Consider the following 18,116-nt stretch of genomic DNA (forward strand, 5'->3'; position numbering starts at 1 on the left):
TTGCAATTTGAGCGCTTTTGTACACTTTTATTCTTGTTCCTCAGTATTGTGTTCCGGATGCAATCAATTTATGTGCTAGATACGCGGATGGTTCATTACATGAACAAGATCATATCACTTATTGGAGCATAGAGATACTACTAGAGATCACAAAGATAATATAGCCAGATTTATAGTTGGTAGAAAAACTAAATCACAAGAACATACATGAGGTCGAATCTGAACCTATATAAACTTAACAAACTTAACACCCCATCCACAAGGCTCCAGGCCCTATCCCCAAATCCTAGCATACAATCACAATGGAATTATCTCATAGCCTTGACAATGAGGACACCCGCACACCGGCTAGTTCGACAGCAGTGGGAGTCCGGGTCTGGTATGGGTTGTATTGGAGGAAGATGGCGGTGGTGCAGGCCAGTGAGGCGGCTTAGTGCTAGAAGGGTAGTTAGTATATCTTTCGCCCCGGGGCCGCATCCCACTCTAGGTAATGGTGGCTATAAGACACGAAGAGAGAGAAAGCAATGACATACAGTGCAGGTAGAGCAAGAGCAGGAGTTGCACTCGCCGGAGCAGCAGTTGCAGGTGCAGGGAGACATGATGAATATAGATTTGGTAGGTAGAGAACCTTGAAAAAGAAGTTTAAGAGTAGTGTTTGGCTTGGATATCGATGGCTTGGATATCGATGGCTTGGATATCGATGGCTTGGATAGAGAAAGAAAAGTCCAACAGGGGAAGGATATGAGGGCTACTTTATACCTCTGGAATTCACGAGACTGCTACTTCCTCCCGATCAAATAATAACAGGGCGGATAATTCAATTTTCCCAGCTATTAGCTATCATGCAACTCCATCCAATCCAAGACGTAGTAACGTCGCCGCGGCGCCCCGTTCACACTCCATCGTATCGCGTGGTCGAGTCAAATGAACTCAGTCCTGCATCCCACTCAAGATCCTTCCAACCCCAATCAGCCTGCCACCTATCATGTCTTTTGGCCTTTTCTCACGCGCTATCCGCTGTAAAAAGTACTATATCCAGGTTGTTCTACCGCTCGCCAATAAAACGGAGCCTATCGGGGTCTGCCTATGATGTACTAAAGCCCCTTTCGGGTAAAGATATGGCGCGGATACCGACGAAAAGGTTGATATCCGATATATTTTCTTACGAAGTCTAAATGTTATCTTTCTCGGTATTTGCTCGGTAGTATAAATATGTATGGTGAGTGCAACATCATCAGGTTAATCAGGTTAATCAGGTTATGTACGGAGTAGCTCCGGGGTTCATGCGAATAATATGGATAATATGGCTGGTCTATTAGTCTCGGCTGAAGACTAAGAGTCGCGCAGGGGTACATTTTGTGGAGCTATCGCATGCGTTGTTTACGCTTTGCCAGATACGATCATCTTTGCCTGTACTCTGTACGGAGTACAACATATGGATGTACTATATGTGTAAATTGTTAATCTTTAGATCTCAACTGGACTTGAATACGTATTTCATTGATCATATGATACATTCTAACTATGTAGATGGCTATCAGGTGGATGCATATAAGACTCAAATGATTGAATATACTAAATGGTTATAGGGTAACACACACATTCCCTAATAGTATGTTTAATTAAAATTATGACTTTCATTATCATGCCACGATGACGGCCATGTTTTGGGTACGACGCAGATCTGCATGCCATGTTTGATCCACTGGTTTCGGGACGGGCCTCTTATTATCTCACGAGTACAGTCATACCTACAACTGGCGTACGAGAGATGTGGATCGTAAGTACTATAACGAACTAGGGTAAACGTTGTATTCAAAGAAAAGATGGGGAGTGCCTAGCAGGTAAGGACCAGGTATGTAATTTCTGGCGCCTGCAGCGGTTTCGGGTTGGACTATCGTCGTGGCAGCCTATGAGGCAAAGTTTTCATGGATTGGGGACCTTGGAGGGGGGGTGCTATCCAACCCCATTGGTAGCCCTGGATTACCTGAGAAGAATGTTCATATCCACCAGGTGGAGCTATACCATGGTGTTTCGGTTTTCGAATTTTTTTTTCTTGATTGCTTTCGGGGTAACTATGGAGTATTTGTGTACTGAAGGTGTATGACGGGCGAGACGCTCATGGAGTTTCACCTGCATGCTTGGGGTTGTATTAGCTCCCGAGGCCAGCTTGAGCATTAGATCATGACCTACATATTGCATTTGGTAATCTCTATTCAAGAAAAGAAACCGTTTATACTATGTATCCAGGGGCGAGATCTAATAACACAGACTTTGAGAGGCATCTCAGTTTGTACAATGTACGTGGCATAGAGATACGCCTATATCGTACGTATGGGCCTCGTAGTACGGAGTTTACGGGCACAGACTCCTTGGGATATCACTGAGAACCAGAGACAAAACAGCGAGGCACCGAGAAAGTGGAGAGGCTGCAGCTTGGAAGCTACCAGAGCATATCACAGACCCTCTCTGATGTGCATCATGCATGATTATGATTGGCTCCGATCCGGTCCTACTGTTCTTGGACTCGTGCAGCATCGTGTCCCACTTTTTATGTCTTCTTACATTCAACTCTCCGCCGTACGAGGTGTTGGGATCTCCAAACGTTTGATGTTGGAGAGGTTGAAAATGCCGCATCGGCAAACCATAGTGGAAAAGCGGGAAGGATATTTCCGTATCTGGTCAATGTGGCGATGGGGCGATCACTTAGTGGACTGAGTTGTTGGGTTGGGAAGGGTGCCTGATATTGTATCAAACGGGATTCTCGGTGACTCGGCCTCTGGGAGTATGTCTACTCCCCCAGGATGTGTGTTGGCTTGAGTATGGGTGGTTTAATCTAAGTATGTACCGAGGTACCTAAGTAGAAGCTATGTTGTATGTTGTATGTTAGGTGTAGGTGACTACTAACTAATAGTTAGGCTATTCGTATATCTATGTTGTATGTCAAGTAGGCCGTTGTGCCCCCAAGGTTGACCCATACCGATCTTCAGACCCAAATATTAGATCTGATTCCCACAAGGTACTTGTTCTACAAGGAATAAAAGTGGTCGAGCAACCGCATATATCATTCATTCACTATGACCCCCCTCTTTTATGACATGACGTGCATCCCCAAGGAACACAATCGGGAGCTTTCCGAATCATATCCTCCGTCTCACTGCGTGCTCATATCCATTGAAATGTTCGAATCGAACTCATCGTGCCCTTATGGGTGATTTATTTCTTCTATATAAATTGAGGGGTCGGGTCAGCCAGGTGTCATCGAAGGAGGGGATATCACATACAGGGCACTGGCAAGAGCCGGCAGGGCACTGGCAAGAGGTGCCGCAGCTGCATCCGTGGTCGCCTGTCACAGTGGTTAGCATTGAAAGAGAAAAAAAAAAGGTGAAATATGACGAGGGACAACCCCGCTATGACCCCGCCATTTCGGAAATCGGGCCAGGGCAAAAAGCGCGGTTCTTCACTAATTTGTGAAGTCATGTATAGCATGGAAGATGAAAGTGCTTACTCATTTTGTATGTTTGGAGTGGTAAAAACTGGTGAAGCTTTTGGAAGTTGTGTTGGTTGTAAAGGGAGGTGGGGGAGAAGAGAGAGGAGGGATGGGGCCGGGACCTTATATACTCGTGACTTTCCGGGATACCCTTAAGTGAATTCTCATTGCTTGCATCTCGTTCCACGTTACACTTGTGAGCATATTTTTCTGTCCCCGCTTACGCATATAGCCAGCGCATTGCTTTCGAGAGTGTGAGATCTTGATAATACTTGCATCCTTAAACCATGACTACTCCTATTGCTTGCATATGCGGAAGCGTAGCTTTGTCTATCCAATTGGACTCTGTTATCGACCAATCCAAACTCCAACTATGCCATTGCAACGGCTGTCGGATGGTGACTGGGCAGTTGTCTTCGTCGTATTATCTCCTCCAACATGAACCACCGAATCTAGATGGGCTTCAGGAATATCAACAGTCCAACCACATTAGCCGTTATTTCTGTAAGACATGTGGTGCCCACGTCTTCGCTCGCATACAGCCTGGGGGACAGGTTTTAGTTGCCTCAGGTTTGCTGACAGCAAAGAGCGTCCCCTCGGTCCAAGCAGTTGAGCACTGGCAAAGTAGCGAAACTGGTGACGGTGGACTCAGTACACTGCTTCCTGGAACAGAGTCCACCGTTACAGGTTGCAGATTACATACTTCAACCAGCAACAAGAGTCCTAAGGGAGAATCGATAAACCCGGCGGAGTATACATTGACAAGCCAGCATCTGCGGGCACGTTGCCTCTGTGGAGGAATCGAGTTTTATATCACCAAGCCCGATGCATCGTCCTTACAAGCATCCTCACCATGGCCAGACCTCCTGGTTCCATACTATACTGGGTCTGGGGCGAATCCTGACGATATCAAATGGTGGCTGCGAGATGGCGGTACGAAATATATTACAGGAACCTGTGTCTGCAATAGCTGCCGACTAAGCAGTGGATTTCCCATCCAAACTTGGGCATTTATACCCAAGTCCAACATCTTTAATACAGATGGATCACCACTTATGTTCGATGCAGGGACTATGCGGCGGCATAGAAGTTCACCAGGGGTATATAGAGAATTCTGCAGCTGTTGTGGGGCTACTGCTTTTTGGCATTGTGATGAACGACCGCTGCTAATTGATGTGAGTGTGGGCTTATTCCAGGCAAATGGTGCTAGAGCTGAGGACTGGTTGGAATGGACAACAAATCGTATCAGCTTTGCTGAGATGGCGGTGCAACACGATTTGATTCATATTCTAGAGGAGGGCCTCAAGATACACTCAAAGAAAACTAGTCGACATATGAAAGATACTATGTAACAATTATTGAATCCATGAATGTCATCTTGTGTACTCCCATATGTTGTAGGTGGTTAGTTAGTGCCCGTGGTCGCACCTTCCTGAGCCACACACGTGGAAGGTGCGACCAACTCCGTCACCGCCTTCCCTCCGCCTGACTTTTTCGGAGATCTTTTTTTTTTTCGCGTCGAAACTCGACACTCTTTATTCTTCATCCTTCACGCGTCTGCATTTTTGCTGCTTAACTGCAGCTGTCCAAAAATGCCAATGCCTCAATCAGCCCCATTCCAGTTCAGAGGAAGTTCTAACTATCGTGGTTCGCGTCCTAACCCGCGCCATGAGTTCACTTTCCGCTACCAGAAACCAGCCACCTCGGACCGACCATTGTTGTCCTCGAAGAGGGAAAGCACACCCGAACGGCTGGAAGGCGAAACTAAGCCTGGGCTCAAATTTGCTGAACTTTCCACTTTGAGCGACAGCGAAGAGGCAGAAATGGACATGTCTGATGACTCTGATGGCGAGCGACCACGTAAGAGACGTGCGCTAGCTCTCGATGGGCCTCAAGAGACTGCTCCAGCTCCTCCTGCGCCGAAATGGTCGAACCCCGATCCGTACACTGCGCTACCTCCTCCGGCCGAAACTACAAACAAACGGGTGGATGTTGTGAAGCTGATTCGCAAGGCGAGACTTGACACTGCTGCAAAGACCGACGAGACGGATGCAGTCAAGCAGAACTCAGACTTCATTTCTCTCGGGATGTCATTCGAACCGGAAATTCCTCAGAGTAATGCTCCTGAGAACGCCCCCAAAGGGCCAAAGGCCCAGGAAGTCCTGGATCCCGCCATCACGAGTCGAAAGCGCACCCGCGAGGATGAGATGAAAGGATACTCTCGAAAGACCGGCAAGCCTGCCAGCAGGTTCAACTACGATGGATCCGTTATCGATCAATGGAAACCGCTCTCCGCAGAGACAGGCACGCCTTGGTTCGAGGGCACCCCGGTTTCATTGCACGTGGGAACTCAGTTAGTACTATCCAATGCGCTTTCTTTCATTCCTCTCTAACATCTAAACTAGGCTGCATAACGAGATTCTTAGCTTCTATCACTGGGCCAAGCCTCAGGAATTCGAACATATCGTCCGTGCAGATCTTGTCAACCGATTGGAGACTGCATTCCAAAATCGATACCATAACGTTTCAATTCGGGCCTTTGGTTCTTTTGCCTCGGGTCTCTATCTCCCCACGGCTGATATTGATTTAGTACTGCTTTCTCACACCTTCTTACGAACGGGAGTTCGAACATTCGGAGAGAGGAAGGGTCAACTCTACGCGTTCTCGAATTTCCTCAAGGGCACAAATATTGCTGTTCCTAACTCGATCGAATGCATTGCCTCCGCCCGGGTGCCAATCCTCAAGTATGTGGACAAGCTGACTGGATTGCGAGTGGATTTGTCTTTCGACAACGACAGTGGCTTGATCGCCAATGACACATTCCAGAAATGGAAAACCCAGTACCCGATGATGCCGGTTATCCTGGCCGTGATTAAGCAGTTCTTGTTGATCCGCGGCCTTAACGAAGTCCCTACTGGTGGACTAGGAGGTTTCTCTATCACTTGCTTGGTCACAAGTATTCTCCAGCATCTACCCCAGGGCCATATGCAGCCAAACCTGGGAACAATCTTGCTTGACTTTTTCAATTTCTACGGGAAGCAATTCTCTTATGATAAATTGGCAATCCGGATGGACCCTCCAGGCTATTTCAACAAGGTTAGTAGATTTTGATTTGCATTCTTTGTCAACAAGTCAGCTGATCATGTCAAACAGGGCTATTATTTTGGCAATCCCGATCGTCTCACGATCGAAGATCCCAATAACCGAGACAACGACATCTCGGGTGGCACAAAGGAAATTGGTTTGATCTTCCGAGCCTTTTCTAATGCGCATACTGCCCTGAGGAATCGCATGGAATATCTTGCACTTGTCCAAGGATCGAACAAGAGCATTCTTGAACCCATCATTGCGGCGAACTTTGATGAATACATCGAACAGCGTTTCCAACTCCGTCAAGTGTTCATGACAGAAGAGAGGTTTGCTCGTTACAGGGTGTCTCCGCCGCCTCCGCCGCCTGGATCCCCTCCTGCTAACAGAGCCTCCCCTCCTGCTCCCCCTCCTGTCGACGGAGCCGGCTCTCCCCTCCCAGCGCCTCCAGGTCGAAAGCCTGCCAAAAAGCCCAAGTCAAAGTCGAAGGGAACGAAGTCGGAGCCAGAAGATATTTCTTCCGATGAAGCGGCCGGACCCGACGCAAAATCTGCCAAGGCTCGGAAGGGTGAGACAAGACGTCAGTTGTGCCAGGAGCGTGCTGCCAGGCTCAAACGCCTGAGGCCCGACCTTAAGAAACTCCCCAATACCCTCAGCCTCCGCCAAGCTCGTCGCCATGCAGGTTACGAGACCGATGAGCAGATGAATGCGGACTTGGACAGCAGAGAGCAGAAACTCCTCGCTTTGGCATAAATTTGAGTCTCCATCCCCACGCCCGCAACGACTTTCTTTTGGTTTATTTTTGTATGCTTTATTTTTGTATGATGATACCCCTTACTTCGAACGGTTTGGTGATGTGCACGGGGAAGAGAAAGGGATGTGTGCAATATTGGTATGGTGGGGCCGGTGATATCTTTCGCGTGTCCTTCGGCAAAACTGTGCGCTTCTCCCTCTGATGGCGAGAAGCGTAGCAAATGGCTGGTGGAAACTCGATACTGAGCATTCTTCTTTTGAGCTTGAGACGAAAACAGTAACTTACTATTTAGGATTCTCTCCCGGACTCCGATTCGCCAGAATCTGTTGACTTGTCCCCGGGTTACAATTGATTAGGGCGTCTGAATGTTGAAGTTTGTTTTCAATCGTATTTGATTGAGAGCTAGTTTCAATGTGGATAAGCCTCGACAATCTCAAACCCTGGATGATCTTGTTTTCACTATCTGGTCAGGTCGATCCGGCGCCTCAACGTCTAATGCTTTCTCGGGTCCCCTCGACGAGCACTTAGTTCTTGCAGTTCTTTAGTCCCTACATGGGACGCTGTTAGTGATTCCAATGAAACCCCCCAATGATCGTGGATTCGCGCCCAACGTGGATCTATGTTTTGTTGGCGTTTATCTTTCTTGCTTTTCTATTTGCCCTCTCCTTCCCATGCCTTCTTTCTCACCCAGAGAGCGCTACATGCGACTTCTGGGAGAGGACTGGGGCGTCAGGAGCCTGTGCGTGGGACTACACGCCGAACTTTCCTTTCTGCTATCGGACGTGGCCCATCTCCACGTGTTGCTGAGCCCCGTCGTACCCGCCCAGGAAATCTTCGTCTAACCCAGACCAATGGAACTAACTATAGGAGAAGCGAGAAAACATTGGGAGGCGGCATAAGGGCTGTCTCTCGATATAGTTTATTCAGTCTTTCTAGTTCTATGCAAGCTGCTTCTCCACATCTGATGGCGGTGTCAGCATAGGATCCTCCTTGATAGCTGTATCAGATATAGAGAGGTATGGCTTCTGTCCCGTTTTCTCCTCGGCCTTGATCCTCTGCACAACAGCGACATGCTCCTCAGGTAACGAATTCACAAAGTCAGGTGACGGACTGGCCCAGACATAATCAACCCACTCTGTACCTAAGATATCCCGAATTTCTCGTGCCAGTTGCAAGATATGAGCTCCGCGTGCGTGAGACCAGGCACGGTCCGTGATAAGGTCCTCCTGGGGCGTGAGGATATTCGACGCCGTGGGAACATCCAGGCTAGGAGTCGACAGTCCAGGTGATTTGAAGTTGGTATCGAAATATGAAGCGTCATCATCCTCATTCCAATTTTCCAGTCCATCAACAATACTGTGCCACACGCGCAAAGTCTCATCCAACTCAGCGATATTACTAACGCCAATAACGCTAACACCCAGCCTTCTCCCCGTGCCCATAGTAGCCACAGACAAGAACCCAGGATCAGCGTCCGCAGCACGAGCAAGCGGCGCACCAAGACCGCCAACTCGTGCACCAAAACGCAGCCACGCCTCCAGCGCAAACCGAATCGCAACGACCTCGAGCTTCTCTCCATGGCTCGAAGCACACTCTGAAGCACTACGAATAGCACTCCGCAGGGAATCGGGAGCGGGATGGAAATCGCCCATCGAGCCAATCGGCACACCGTCACGACGAAGCAATCCCATACCCAGCAGGGATGCATTAGGAACAACATCAACACCAGCATCAATCAGCCTAGGCAGGGCGAGCGAGTGCAGCCGCGTATTCTGCAAAGTGAAGTTGGCATACGACATAACGATATCAAGCGGCTCGCCCGTCTCACGGAGAATCGTCTCCGCCAGCTCGCTGAGCGTATCAACCGGATACCCCGAGATACCGACGTAGCGTAGCACGCCCTCTTCATCACGGAGACGCCGCAGCTCCCGCACTGCCGTGACCACTTCCGCCGCTGTCACGAACTCCACGTCGTGACAGTACACTACATCCAGGTAATCTGTGTGCAGACGTTGTAGGCTGCGTCGCACGCTGTGTCTGATCCATGGCGGCGAGTAGTCGAATGAGGAGCCGGCTACGCGCCCGACTTTTGTGAGGAGGTGGTATGTCTCCCGTGGGTAGTTGGTTTGCACGGTTTCTGTTGCGAGGGCGCGGCCGAGGAGTTCTTCTGCAGGGCCGTAGTAGGGGGATGTATCGAATGCGCGAATTCCGCGTGAAAATGCGCGCTGTACAAGTTCTGTTGTTGGGAGGGCGTAGGGGTCGGCGTTATATTGATTGTTGAAGGTTGCGGTGCCCATTATTAGAGGCGGCAGGGCCGCGGACAGTGGGGTGGAGGGGCGCATGGTGTGTGGGTTGGGAGGTCGATGTTGTCAATGCTGAGGAATTGGCTATGGGTGTATGGATTGCCTCTTGTAGATTGGTTGATTGGTGAAATTTTTGTCTAGTGGTAAGTGCATTGCCTATATTTTCTCCGAGAAAAAACCCCGTCCGCTCTGCTCCGATGGCGCCATGGCGGGGAGATTAACCCCCAGATCGGGACATCGTGGCCACAATCCGATCGGCTTTGTATTACGTCTTCTGTTCTGTAGGCTTTAGTTGGGTGGTTCGAATGGTCCCCTGGTAGAAGTAGGTACAGAGACAAAGTGAAGATGTTCCTGGTAAGGCGGCGGTGGCAAAACAGAGAAAAAGTTTGGCAGATTCCAACCCACTACGAGATACACATGCGAAGAAGACGCAGTAAATCAGTCTAGATCGGACATTACACAAGTTAATGCAAGTATATAGCTATTGTACATGAATCCTTTCCGAGTGAGAGTGGAGAAGGGGGTCAAGGGAACGCGGCGCATCACTGATGATATACACAGACCGAAAGGTCGATGAGAAGGTGGAAGGTGGAGGTAACGTAGCACTTCCACTTCCAACCGGAGACGATGCCCGAGAAGGGGATTCGGGGGCCATCTTAAAATATCAGAGAGAAAGACCCCAATGTAGAAAATCAAGGCGTCTTTCTCCAACAACCCAAACGCCATGCTATGCCAAAACAAGAAAGACGAGCAGATCGAAAACAAAGAAGCCGGTTGGAGTCGGAGGCTTCTGTCGCAGGAAAGCGTAGATGTGCTCGAAGGGAACCCGGAGGGCACGGGGAACCGGAGAATCACACAGTTATTGTTATGTTCATTGATCCTTGTAGACCTTGGGGTTCCAGCCTTCCTTCAATTCCTTGTCATGCGCGGCTTTGCGCTCAACCTCGCGGAACTCCATTTCCAAACGCTCGCGTGCACGCAGAATCTTGCTTTGCAGGTAGAAGCTGCCGCCCTTTTCGGGGTTGTTGGTATCGAACAGTTTCTTGAATCGGGTCATGACATGTTCGAGATCGTGTTCGCCGGAGGCCGGGGGCTTGACGTTCAGGATTTTGCAGGCTTCATCGATGGTTACGCTCGAGGTGCTGGTAGATTTGCCGGCTGCCTTTTGTTGGCCAGCGTATTTGCCGGATGCCTGGGCTTGTTTGTAGGCTTCGGTGAAGGCGCGGCCGAAGACCCGGGCTCCGGTCACGACGACTTGAGAGACGATGCGATGAGCCTAGTAGATTATTAGTTGTTTTTAATTTTGGGAATGGGAAGAATTAAGGAGATCAATAGACATACCATTGAGAAAGTGCCGTAGAGGAGGCGATCACAGATGTTATAGGTTGAAGGAAGAAAGAAGAGAAAGGGAAAATTTCGGCTGCGGGTTTTAGTGTCGGGAGAGCTCCAGGCACGGGGGTATGAAGTGAGGATATAACATAGAGAGAAACAGTCATTTTAGTTGGAGATTCAAGATAAATTATGAAGTAGTTTTATTTACTATATATCATACTATATAGATATCTACTCTAAAAAAGAATCAAAACAGTCAAAACACCAATATCATGACCCCTACACACTATATACCGAGAGTCACATGCCCACAACTTCGATCTCCCCGCAGATCTTCTTTGAACCGAACATGCACGAACGATCATATAAAATCCTCCCTCACCTCAGAGAATGAGTTCATTGTCCCTCTATGACCTGTCCATGATTGGATGGCAGCTTTAGGTATGATATTTGATGATACTTCTCTTTAGAATCTTGATCACTGATCGAAAACACAGACAACCTTCCGTGGATAGACTCCATGGCACCCTCATCGAACACACAAGACCATGGCCAGTCGGATTCTCAACCTCCGACGGTCGCTGCCTTCTCCCCTCAACGATTACCGGATCTGCTCTGACTTCGCGTCAGCGCTCCAGTGTCATCGTGCATCGCAAATCACCTCTCCTAGTGGCCACACCACCGGCTATCACTCGAGCCCTGGCCTACTCGCACCCGTTCCTACTTCCTCTAAATAAATTTGCTGGTCTCTTAACATGGACTTCTGGAGACCCATGGCAGAGCTTTCTGCTGGTAGCTACCTTTTGGACTATCGTGCTATATAGCGATGCCGTCATTCTTTGGGCAGGACCGATCCTGGTCGTGGTCGCATTGATCCTCGGCATGTATGGACGCCGTTATTCGCCCCTATCATCAACTACATCAACAGGCGAAAAGCACAAGACAAAAGTTGCCCCAGACAGCTCACTGCGTCATCAAAAGAGTCTTGATGAAATTGTTGAAACCCTTCGCATCTTCACAACCAGATGCAATATCCTCCTCGAGCCTTTGCTCGACCTCACCGACTTCCTATCCACCCAGCGCACTCCTACGTCAGCGACTACCAAACCTGCGCTGACGGCTCTGTTCATCCGCATCCTCTTAGTAACTCCTGTTTGGATCGGTCTCACTCTACCTCCATTCTACATACTCACCACACGCCGCGTGGTCATGGCTGTTGGCACTATAATTCTGACTTATCATTCCCGACCCGCCAGGGTCTCGCGTGTTATTTTGTGGCGGTCTCGAGCCGTGCGTCGGTTATGCGCGGCAGCTACCGGTCTCTCTGTGGCCGACACCCCGAGCAGTCCACAGAAGGCCCCGGCCCAAGCCCGGGGCGAAAAGCAAGGCTTAAATATTTCAACTCGGCGGCGCGGAAACAACGCAGGTGTTCGATTCACGTTTGTTGTCTATGAAAATCAGCGCCGTTGGCTGGGTATCGGGTGGACTTACTCGTTGTTCCCGGCAGAACGTGATGCCTGGACAGACGAGCATATGAATGCAGTTAATCCTAAAGATTCTTTCGAGTTACCAGATGTCCAAACAGGAGATGCCAAATGGCGCTGGGTGGAAGGAAGTGAATGGCGCATCGAAGGAGCGGACAACTTCAATGGAAAATCAGACTCGAAGGGGACAACCGGCGAAGGATGGATCTACTATGATAACAAGGTTAGTGCTTTCTCTCTATCGGCTTTTTTGTATTATTTTCTAACAGAACTCCAGTGGAATGATGGTCGCCGCGGTCAAGATGGATGGGATCGCTATACCCGTCGACGCAAGTGGTATCGTGACGCCGAATTAGCGGACGTTTCACCTCAAGCCACCCAGAACGCCTCCGAAGAAACCATTTCCGGGCTCACGCAGGCCCTGGAAAAGCAAAAATCACAAGAGAACGACGATAACGCCGATGCACAAAGCATCGCAGCATCTACCTCCTCTAAATCCAATCGGCGGCGCTGGTTTAGCGGTGCCAAGGAAAAAGAGCAGACCCTCCCTGGTGGACCGCCCGCTGACAGTGGGCGTGCCACGGGCTCAAACGCATCTATCGTAGCCGATAGAGCAGACCCCTCTCGACCCATCAGCATCAAAAATTCCCGCAAATCATCTCATGCCCGGGAGGGAAGTGTGACCACTAGTGACAGCGCTAGTTTGCGCGAGAAGGAGATAGCGAACTCCCATGATCATCTTGACCGGTGGTCAACTCGAGCTGCGGGTGGGACGGAAAGGGCGGAAAGGGAATGGGGACTCAGCGATGAGGTAAATATGGGACTGAGTTGATCGTGCGTTTTATATTCTTCATGTATGCAACCATCCCTTCTCGAACTCCACGACTTGCTACCCTAAGACATGGCCTCATATATCCTTATTGTTTGTAGTGTAACCGGACATGTGAATTACCTTTTCAAGCGGTTTAGTGAACTAATAGGCCGTCATGTCTTACAACCCTTCTTCAATGCACTCAGTCTTTCATCTCTGCTGGCTAATCCTTATGTACAATCTGCACTCCCAATATGTCTTTTGGTCGTGTTGGAGGCCACTCCAAATGCTGAGACTCAAAACCAATCAGCAAAGAAAAAGAGAATTGAGGCACCTACATTTCATAACTACAAAATGAGGCTCCAGGCAGTCGGAAATATATCAAGCACGCAAGCAGGGCTTGTAGCTACAGGGATATTTATATGGCACTAGTCTCATGAAAACTAACATGCTTATATTACTCCGTACTAGATAAAGCAGATATAACGCTCCGGGGCGAAGGCTACTTGGTGGTAATCATTCTATAATAAATCTTCGAACAAGCCCTTGTTATTCTTGTATAATTAATGTGAAGTATGTGCACTTTTTGTCTAATATTAATTATTAAAACCCAATCTGTCCTGGGCCTGGTGTAATTCGCAACCCAAGGGCACAAAAACCATCTTCATATCGCGTAGCGGAATTCCGGATTCTCTCGGTCTGTAAGGTCCAAAAATTCATGGTTCTCTGGAACGACATACGCATCACCCAATGCCTGCTTCTCCTGATCTCGTCGGCGATTCTCCCGCTGCGAGATCCACCAGATAAGGCACAGATCGAGCGTGATGATGACATACAGGATGCAGATAGAGATCTTGGCGGGCAAATACCCCGGAGCGTCTTTGGCTTGGAAGGTCTGTGGCGAGATGATGTTGCCGACAGTGTAGGCGATCGTCTGGATGCAGGACACGGTGATCTTCTTGGTTGAGCCAGCCACATTGGTACTGGTGAGTCCAAGAATTGTCGTCCATCCGATTGGAATGCCTCCAGTGAGATAGTATCCAATAAGGGCTGGCACCTTATCCGTTGTCGCCATCAAAATCGCACCCACGATCGCCAGGATATGGCCGACGATGCACCAGAGGAGTCGTCGCCGGGTCTTCATTGCCAGATAGGTCAGGCCAACCAGTGCAACCACCTCATAAGCACCCATGGGTGTCACAAGCAGAAGACTCTCCATTTTCGAGAAGCCCATGCCCGTTACCATGATGTTTCCAAAACTCGTGGCAATGGAGTTTGGTACATTTGCCGCCAGGACCCAGAAGGCGTAGAGCCAGGTGTGCGGGTCGGTAAGAGCTTCGTAGACCTGTGCCTTTTTGAAGACATTGCTTCCGATGCCTTGTCCGTTACCCCGAAGACGCTCCGCGTGCATTGCCTTTTCTTCCGGGGACAAAAACCTTGCCGTTAGAGGGGAATCAGGCAGGAGGAAGAAGAAGAGGACACCGGTCACCACGGTCAGCAGACCCAGGATCAGGAAAATAACCTGCCAACCTCGCAGGGCGGCGCTTGGGTCCCCACCGACGTGAGTTGCGACACCATATGCCACGTAGCCGCCGAACATCTGCGCGAATCCACACATGCCGAACCACACGCCGACGCGGAACGCCTGTTCGTCCTTCCGGTACCACTGCGAGGTGAAGACGACCCAGGCGGGCACGATAGAGGCTTCTGCGGCGCCCAGAAGTGTGCGGCAGACCATCAGGGAGGCAAATGACTTGCATGCGGACATGCAGGCCAGGATGGTGCCCCAGATTGTCACGTTGACGGCGACGTATTTGGCCAGGGGGAATGCTTGCATGACACGCATAGTGGGAAATGCGAACGCCAACTGGCCGAAAAAGAAGATACTCGACACCCAGTTGAATTGGTTGCCCTGGAGGTTCGCTGACTCGCGCATTCCGGTGACACTGGCATAACTGATGGCGATTTTGTCCAGATACTGTAGGAAGTATACGATGCAAATCAGTGGCATAATATACAGATCGATCTTCCGCAACAGTCTTTTAGATGCGGCGGGATCCAGAACGCTCGGCAGACCGGCTTCCAGTAATTGCAGTGCTCCATCACCTGTCGTAGACTGAACCTGGGGGTCTTTTCGTCAAATTTGGCCCGAACGCTCTCTTCTGGTGAAGATGTTGGAGCTATCATCTTGACGGGAGTAGTGAGATATCCTCCAAGTGTAAATTCGTAGAAGAGCCTGGAGAGATCAGCTGCTTAAGTAGGCTGTGGAGTTGGCCGTTAATATCGATATCCTAGCACGCCATCACCCTCCAACCTGTCACAATACCTATCTATGGCGATTTGCTGGATCATAGTGGGGACTTTTTAAGGGACTTTTCTAAGCGAGGATATTCATCTATCTCGAATGAGTCTTGAGTCAACAGCAATATAGAACTTCCTGACAGTTCAGCCTCTTTTGTTTTAAGATTTCGATATAGCCTAAAAAGAACAGAGAAAAAGGAAATGTACACAAGTGTATTTGCCCTTTATGGAGTTGGTTGTAGTCGGGGCTATCCGCCAGGGTCTAGTATCCACGTTACGTGGGGCCGGATATAACCGAATTGCCAGGTATCTTTTGTACTGCAGTTCAATACAAAAGGTACACATATATTCATATCATTCCACTAGGCAAGAATCAATTCCCATCCCAGCTCCTCGACAATATCTAACCAATGCACATTTCTCTGCCGACTCATCCCACTAAACCGAGCATCAAACTTAGCATCCTGTCTCGCCCACAAGATCCCCAATAACTCCTTTGCACGCCGAACATTCCCAATCCCAAAGTTATCCTGTAGCTTTCCCAAGGAACGAAGCACAACCTCTCTGTCCGCTACATCATCACTCTCACATCCGGATATAAAGAGAGGGAACGTGAGCGCCGAGTACTCGCAGTGATCACCTAGCGGCAAAGTTTCAATGCGGCCAAGACAGCGGTAGACGGCGACATTTTTCGGTATGGAGATGAGAGGAACCCAGTCTTGTGCTGAGAGAGATGGGTTCTCCCCTAGCTGGGCGTTGACAATGGTACCAGGGCTGGCGGCGGGAGAGGTATCTGGGGTTCTGCTAATGCGCTCCATGATTGAGTGGAGATAGATAAATCCCGCGTCGCGGAAACATTCAGCTACGAGTTGAAGTCGAGTGAGGGTCGCTGGCGATGTTCCTTGGGCAATTATGAAGGGGGTTGTAGTGTGAGACCAAGTGAGGAGGGATTCGTTTCTAAGATGGGATGTTAGTTCTGGTCGAATGGAGTATCTTTTGTCATCTTTTATGATCACAGAGAGAGACAAACATGGATGCAACACTGAGTCGAAGAGCCAACGTATCAGCTTGGAGAGAAGGCAGCTCTGCAATGCGTGCACATAATTTAAGGAGTTCCTCTGTGTATCCAATATATATGTCCAATTTTGGGATACCAATATCACTGTCGACAGAAATATCTGTAGCAGCGATACAGTTGTGGTTGCTGATCCGGGCCATATGATAGGCATATACAAATCTAGATGTTGATATATTATGTTAGTGTTCGAAAATGTAGGTTGTAGGTTGTCACACATACAGTCCACGCAGGAACTCGGCTGCTTCTCGATCCATTGAAGCAAATCCACCGCGTGAAACGATCAGACTTTGCAATGCATTGAGGTGAACAACCCACTGTTTAACGCTTCCCCGCACGATCTCGTACTTGCATAGTAGACCGACTGCTAGCATGGCATCATCAGGGAACACCTCCGCTGAACACTTATCTAGTGCTGCGCGGAGTCCCTTGAGCGTTCCACTATAGTATTTGACTGCAGCCGTATGTGCCACAAAGCCGTGGGAGCGATTTGCTAGATGAAGAGCAGAGACGGCACATACGGCCTTCATCAGCAGAGGTGATGACATTGCCCTGGGAATTAACATCGACCGAAGGGGATTATCATGGCTCTCTAGATTCGCTAACAGTCGAGATCCCTGCTCCATGTGATATTGGAGGTAGTGAGTCTCATGTGTTGAGAGATGACTTATATATCCCTGAAGCTGTGGGATCACCGCGACAGAGCTATCCAAATCAATATCTGGACCAGGACTGTATTCTTCTACATCCTGGACAGGACTAATAGCTGCCTCAAATGGTACATATTCCCGAGGAGAAGATGGAATAGACCAGCTCAGGGATGTCCCCGGCCCAGGAGACAGACGAGTCTCGAGCCACGCATCCGAACGCGGGGACGGCGCAGGCGAAGGGAATTGAGACGGTGAAGACGCACTGAGTCGTCGGCGCTTGGAAGTCTCCGTCTGCGAAAATACCTGCGCCGATGGACTTAGTGGCTCAACCCACATAGAGCCATAGCCTTCGCATGTCCGGCCTTGCTTGAGACAATTGTTGCAACTAATCGAATTAGATAGGAAACTTAAAGTTAAGTTTCAGCACACACCTTGGTTTGGTCTTATCACAGGTCTTGCGCCTTTTTTTGCAGGTTATGCATCCTGAGCGAGTCCATGCTGTGCCAGATTGCCGTGCCCTACTCTTCTTCGGGGCAGAAGTGGGCTGGCCAGGTGTGAAGGAAGACGACTGCGTCGAGCCATTCAGAGGAAAGGCATTCATAGTGTCAAGGAGCGCCTGGGTGATATGGAGATTCTCTAACAGGTACTAGTGACGGCATGCTTACCGCAAATATTGGCCAAATTCAGACAAGCATGCGCTGCTGCTGCAGGTGATAACCCGCTCGATTTCGTCGGAGAGATATCGATAGCAAATTGCACTAAACCACATTGGGATAATTTCACGCCGACCCCACACTCACGTGAAAATCCAAATGTGGGTTAAGGGTCA

General features: G+C 49.3%; 8 protein-coding genes across 8 annotated transcripts; 4 read left to right on the forward strand and 4 right to left on the reverse strand.

Annotated features, from left to right (window-relative positions):
- Positions 1-302: 302 nt before the first annotated feature.
- Positions 303-615, forward strand: N7516_003348 (uncharacterized protein; the record flags this gene model as incomplete). The annotated part of the gene is made up of 2 exons (XM_057216068.1): positions 303-420; positions 536-615. Coding segments are annotated over 2 exons (198 nt in total), but the record flags the coding sequence as incomplete, so codon positions are not given.
- A 3,162-nt stretch (positions 616-3,777) lies between these two features.
- On the forward strand, positions 3,778-4,471 carry N7516_003349 (GFA family protein; the record flags this gene model as incomplete). Its single annotated transcript, XM_057216069.1, has 2 exons — positions 3,778-4,423; positions 4,461-4,471. 2 exons carry the CDS (start codon positions 3,778-3,780, stop codon positions 4,469-4,471), a joined length of 657 nt encoding a protein of 218 aa, XP_057077952.1.
- Positions 4,472-5,082: 611 nt separating this feature from the next.
- On the forward strand, positions 5,083-7,330 carry N7516_003350 (putative topoisomerase family protein TRF4; the record flags this gene model as incomplete). Its single annotated transcript, XM_057216070.1, has 3 exons — positions 5,083-5,843; positions 5,896-6,586; positions 6,644-7,330. 3 exons carry the CDS (start codon positions 5,083-5,085, stop codon positions 7,328-7,330), a joined length of 2,139 nt encoding a protein of 712 aa, XP_057077953.1.
- A 939-nt stretch (positions 7,331-8,269) lies between these two features.
- Positions 8,270-9,673, reverse strand: N7516_003351 (D-arabinose 1-dehydrogenase (NAD(P)(+)) ARA2; the record flags this gene model as incomplete). The annotated part of the gene is made up of 1 exon (XM_057216071.1): positions 8,270-9,673. The coding sequence occupies one exon, from the start codon at positions 9,671-9,673 to the stop codon at positions 8,270-8,272; it is 1,404 nt and encodes a 467-aa protein (XP_057077954.1).
- An 832-nt stretch (positions 9,674-10,505) lies between these two features.
- Positions 10,506-11,010, reverse strand: N7516_003352 (import motor complex subunit PAM16; the record flags this gene model as incomplete). Its single annotated transcript, XM_057216072.1, has 2 exons — positions 10,976-11,010; positions 10,506-10,910 (listed from the first exon to the last, which is right to left on the reverse strand). The coding sequence occupies exons 1-2, from the start codon at positions 10,976-10,978 to the stop codon at positions 10,506-10,508; spliced, it is 408 nt and encodes a 135-aa protein (XP_057077955.1). The 5' UTR covers positions 10,979-11,010.
- A 384-nt stretch (positions 11,011-11,394) lies between these two features.
- On the forward strand, positions 11,395-13,282 carry N7516_003353 (PEX28-32 family peroxisomal membrane protein; the record flags this gene model as incomplete). The annotated part of the gene is made up of 4 exons (XM_057216073.1): positions 11,395-11,407; positions 11,464-11,543; positions 11,597-12,673; positions 12,728-13,282. 4 exons carry the CDS (start codon positions 11,395-11,397, stop codon positions 13,280-13,282), a joined length of 1,725 nt encoding a protein of 574 aa, XP_057077956.1.
- A 643-nt stretch (positions 13,283-13,925) lies between these two features.
- Positions 13,926-15,448, reverse strand: N7516_003354 (uncharacterized protein; the record flags this gene model as incomplete). Its single annotated transcript, XM_057216074.1, is given in 2 exon segments — positions 13,926-15,367; positions 15,379-15,448. 2 exon segments carry the CDS (start codon positions 15,446-15,448, stop codon positions 13,926-13,928), a joined length of 1,512 nt encoding a protein of 503 aa, XP_057077957.1.
- Positions 15,449-15,924: 476 nt separating this feature from the next.
- On the reverse strand, positions 15,925-17,888 carry N7516_003355 (Zn(II)2Cys6 transcription factor; the record flags this gene model as incomplete). The annotated part of the gene is made up of 4 exons (XM_057216075.1): positions 15,925-16,519; positions 16,593-16,799; positions 16,860-17,672; positions 17,719-17,888. 4 exons carry the CDS (start codon positions 17,886-17,888, stop codon positions 15,925-15,927), a joined length of 1,785 nt encoding a protein of 594 aa, XP_057077958.1.
- Between the last annotated feature and the right edge of the window lie 228 nt (positions 17,889-18,116).

This window comes from Penicillium verrucosum (genome assembly GCF_028828655.1).
Source record: "Penicillium verrucosum strain IBT 35672 chromosome Unknown utg000001l_segment0_segment0, whole genome shotgun sequence".
Classification (NCBI taxonomy): Eukaryota; Fungi; Ascomycota; class Eurotiomycetes; order Eurotiales; family Aspergillaceae; genus Penicillium; species Penicillium verrucosum.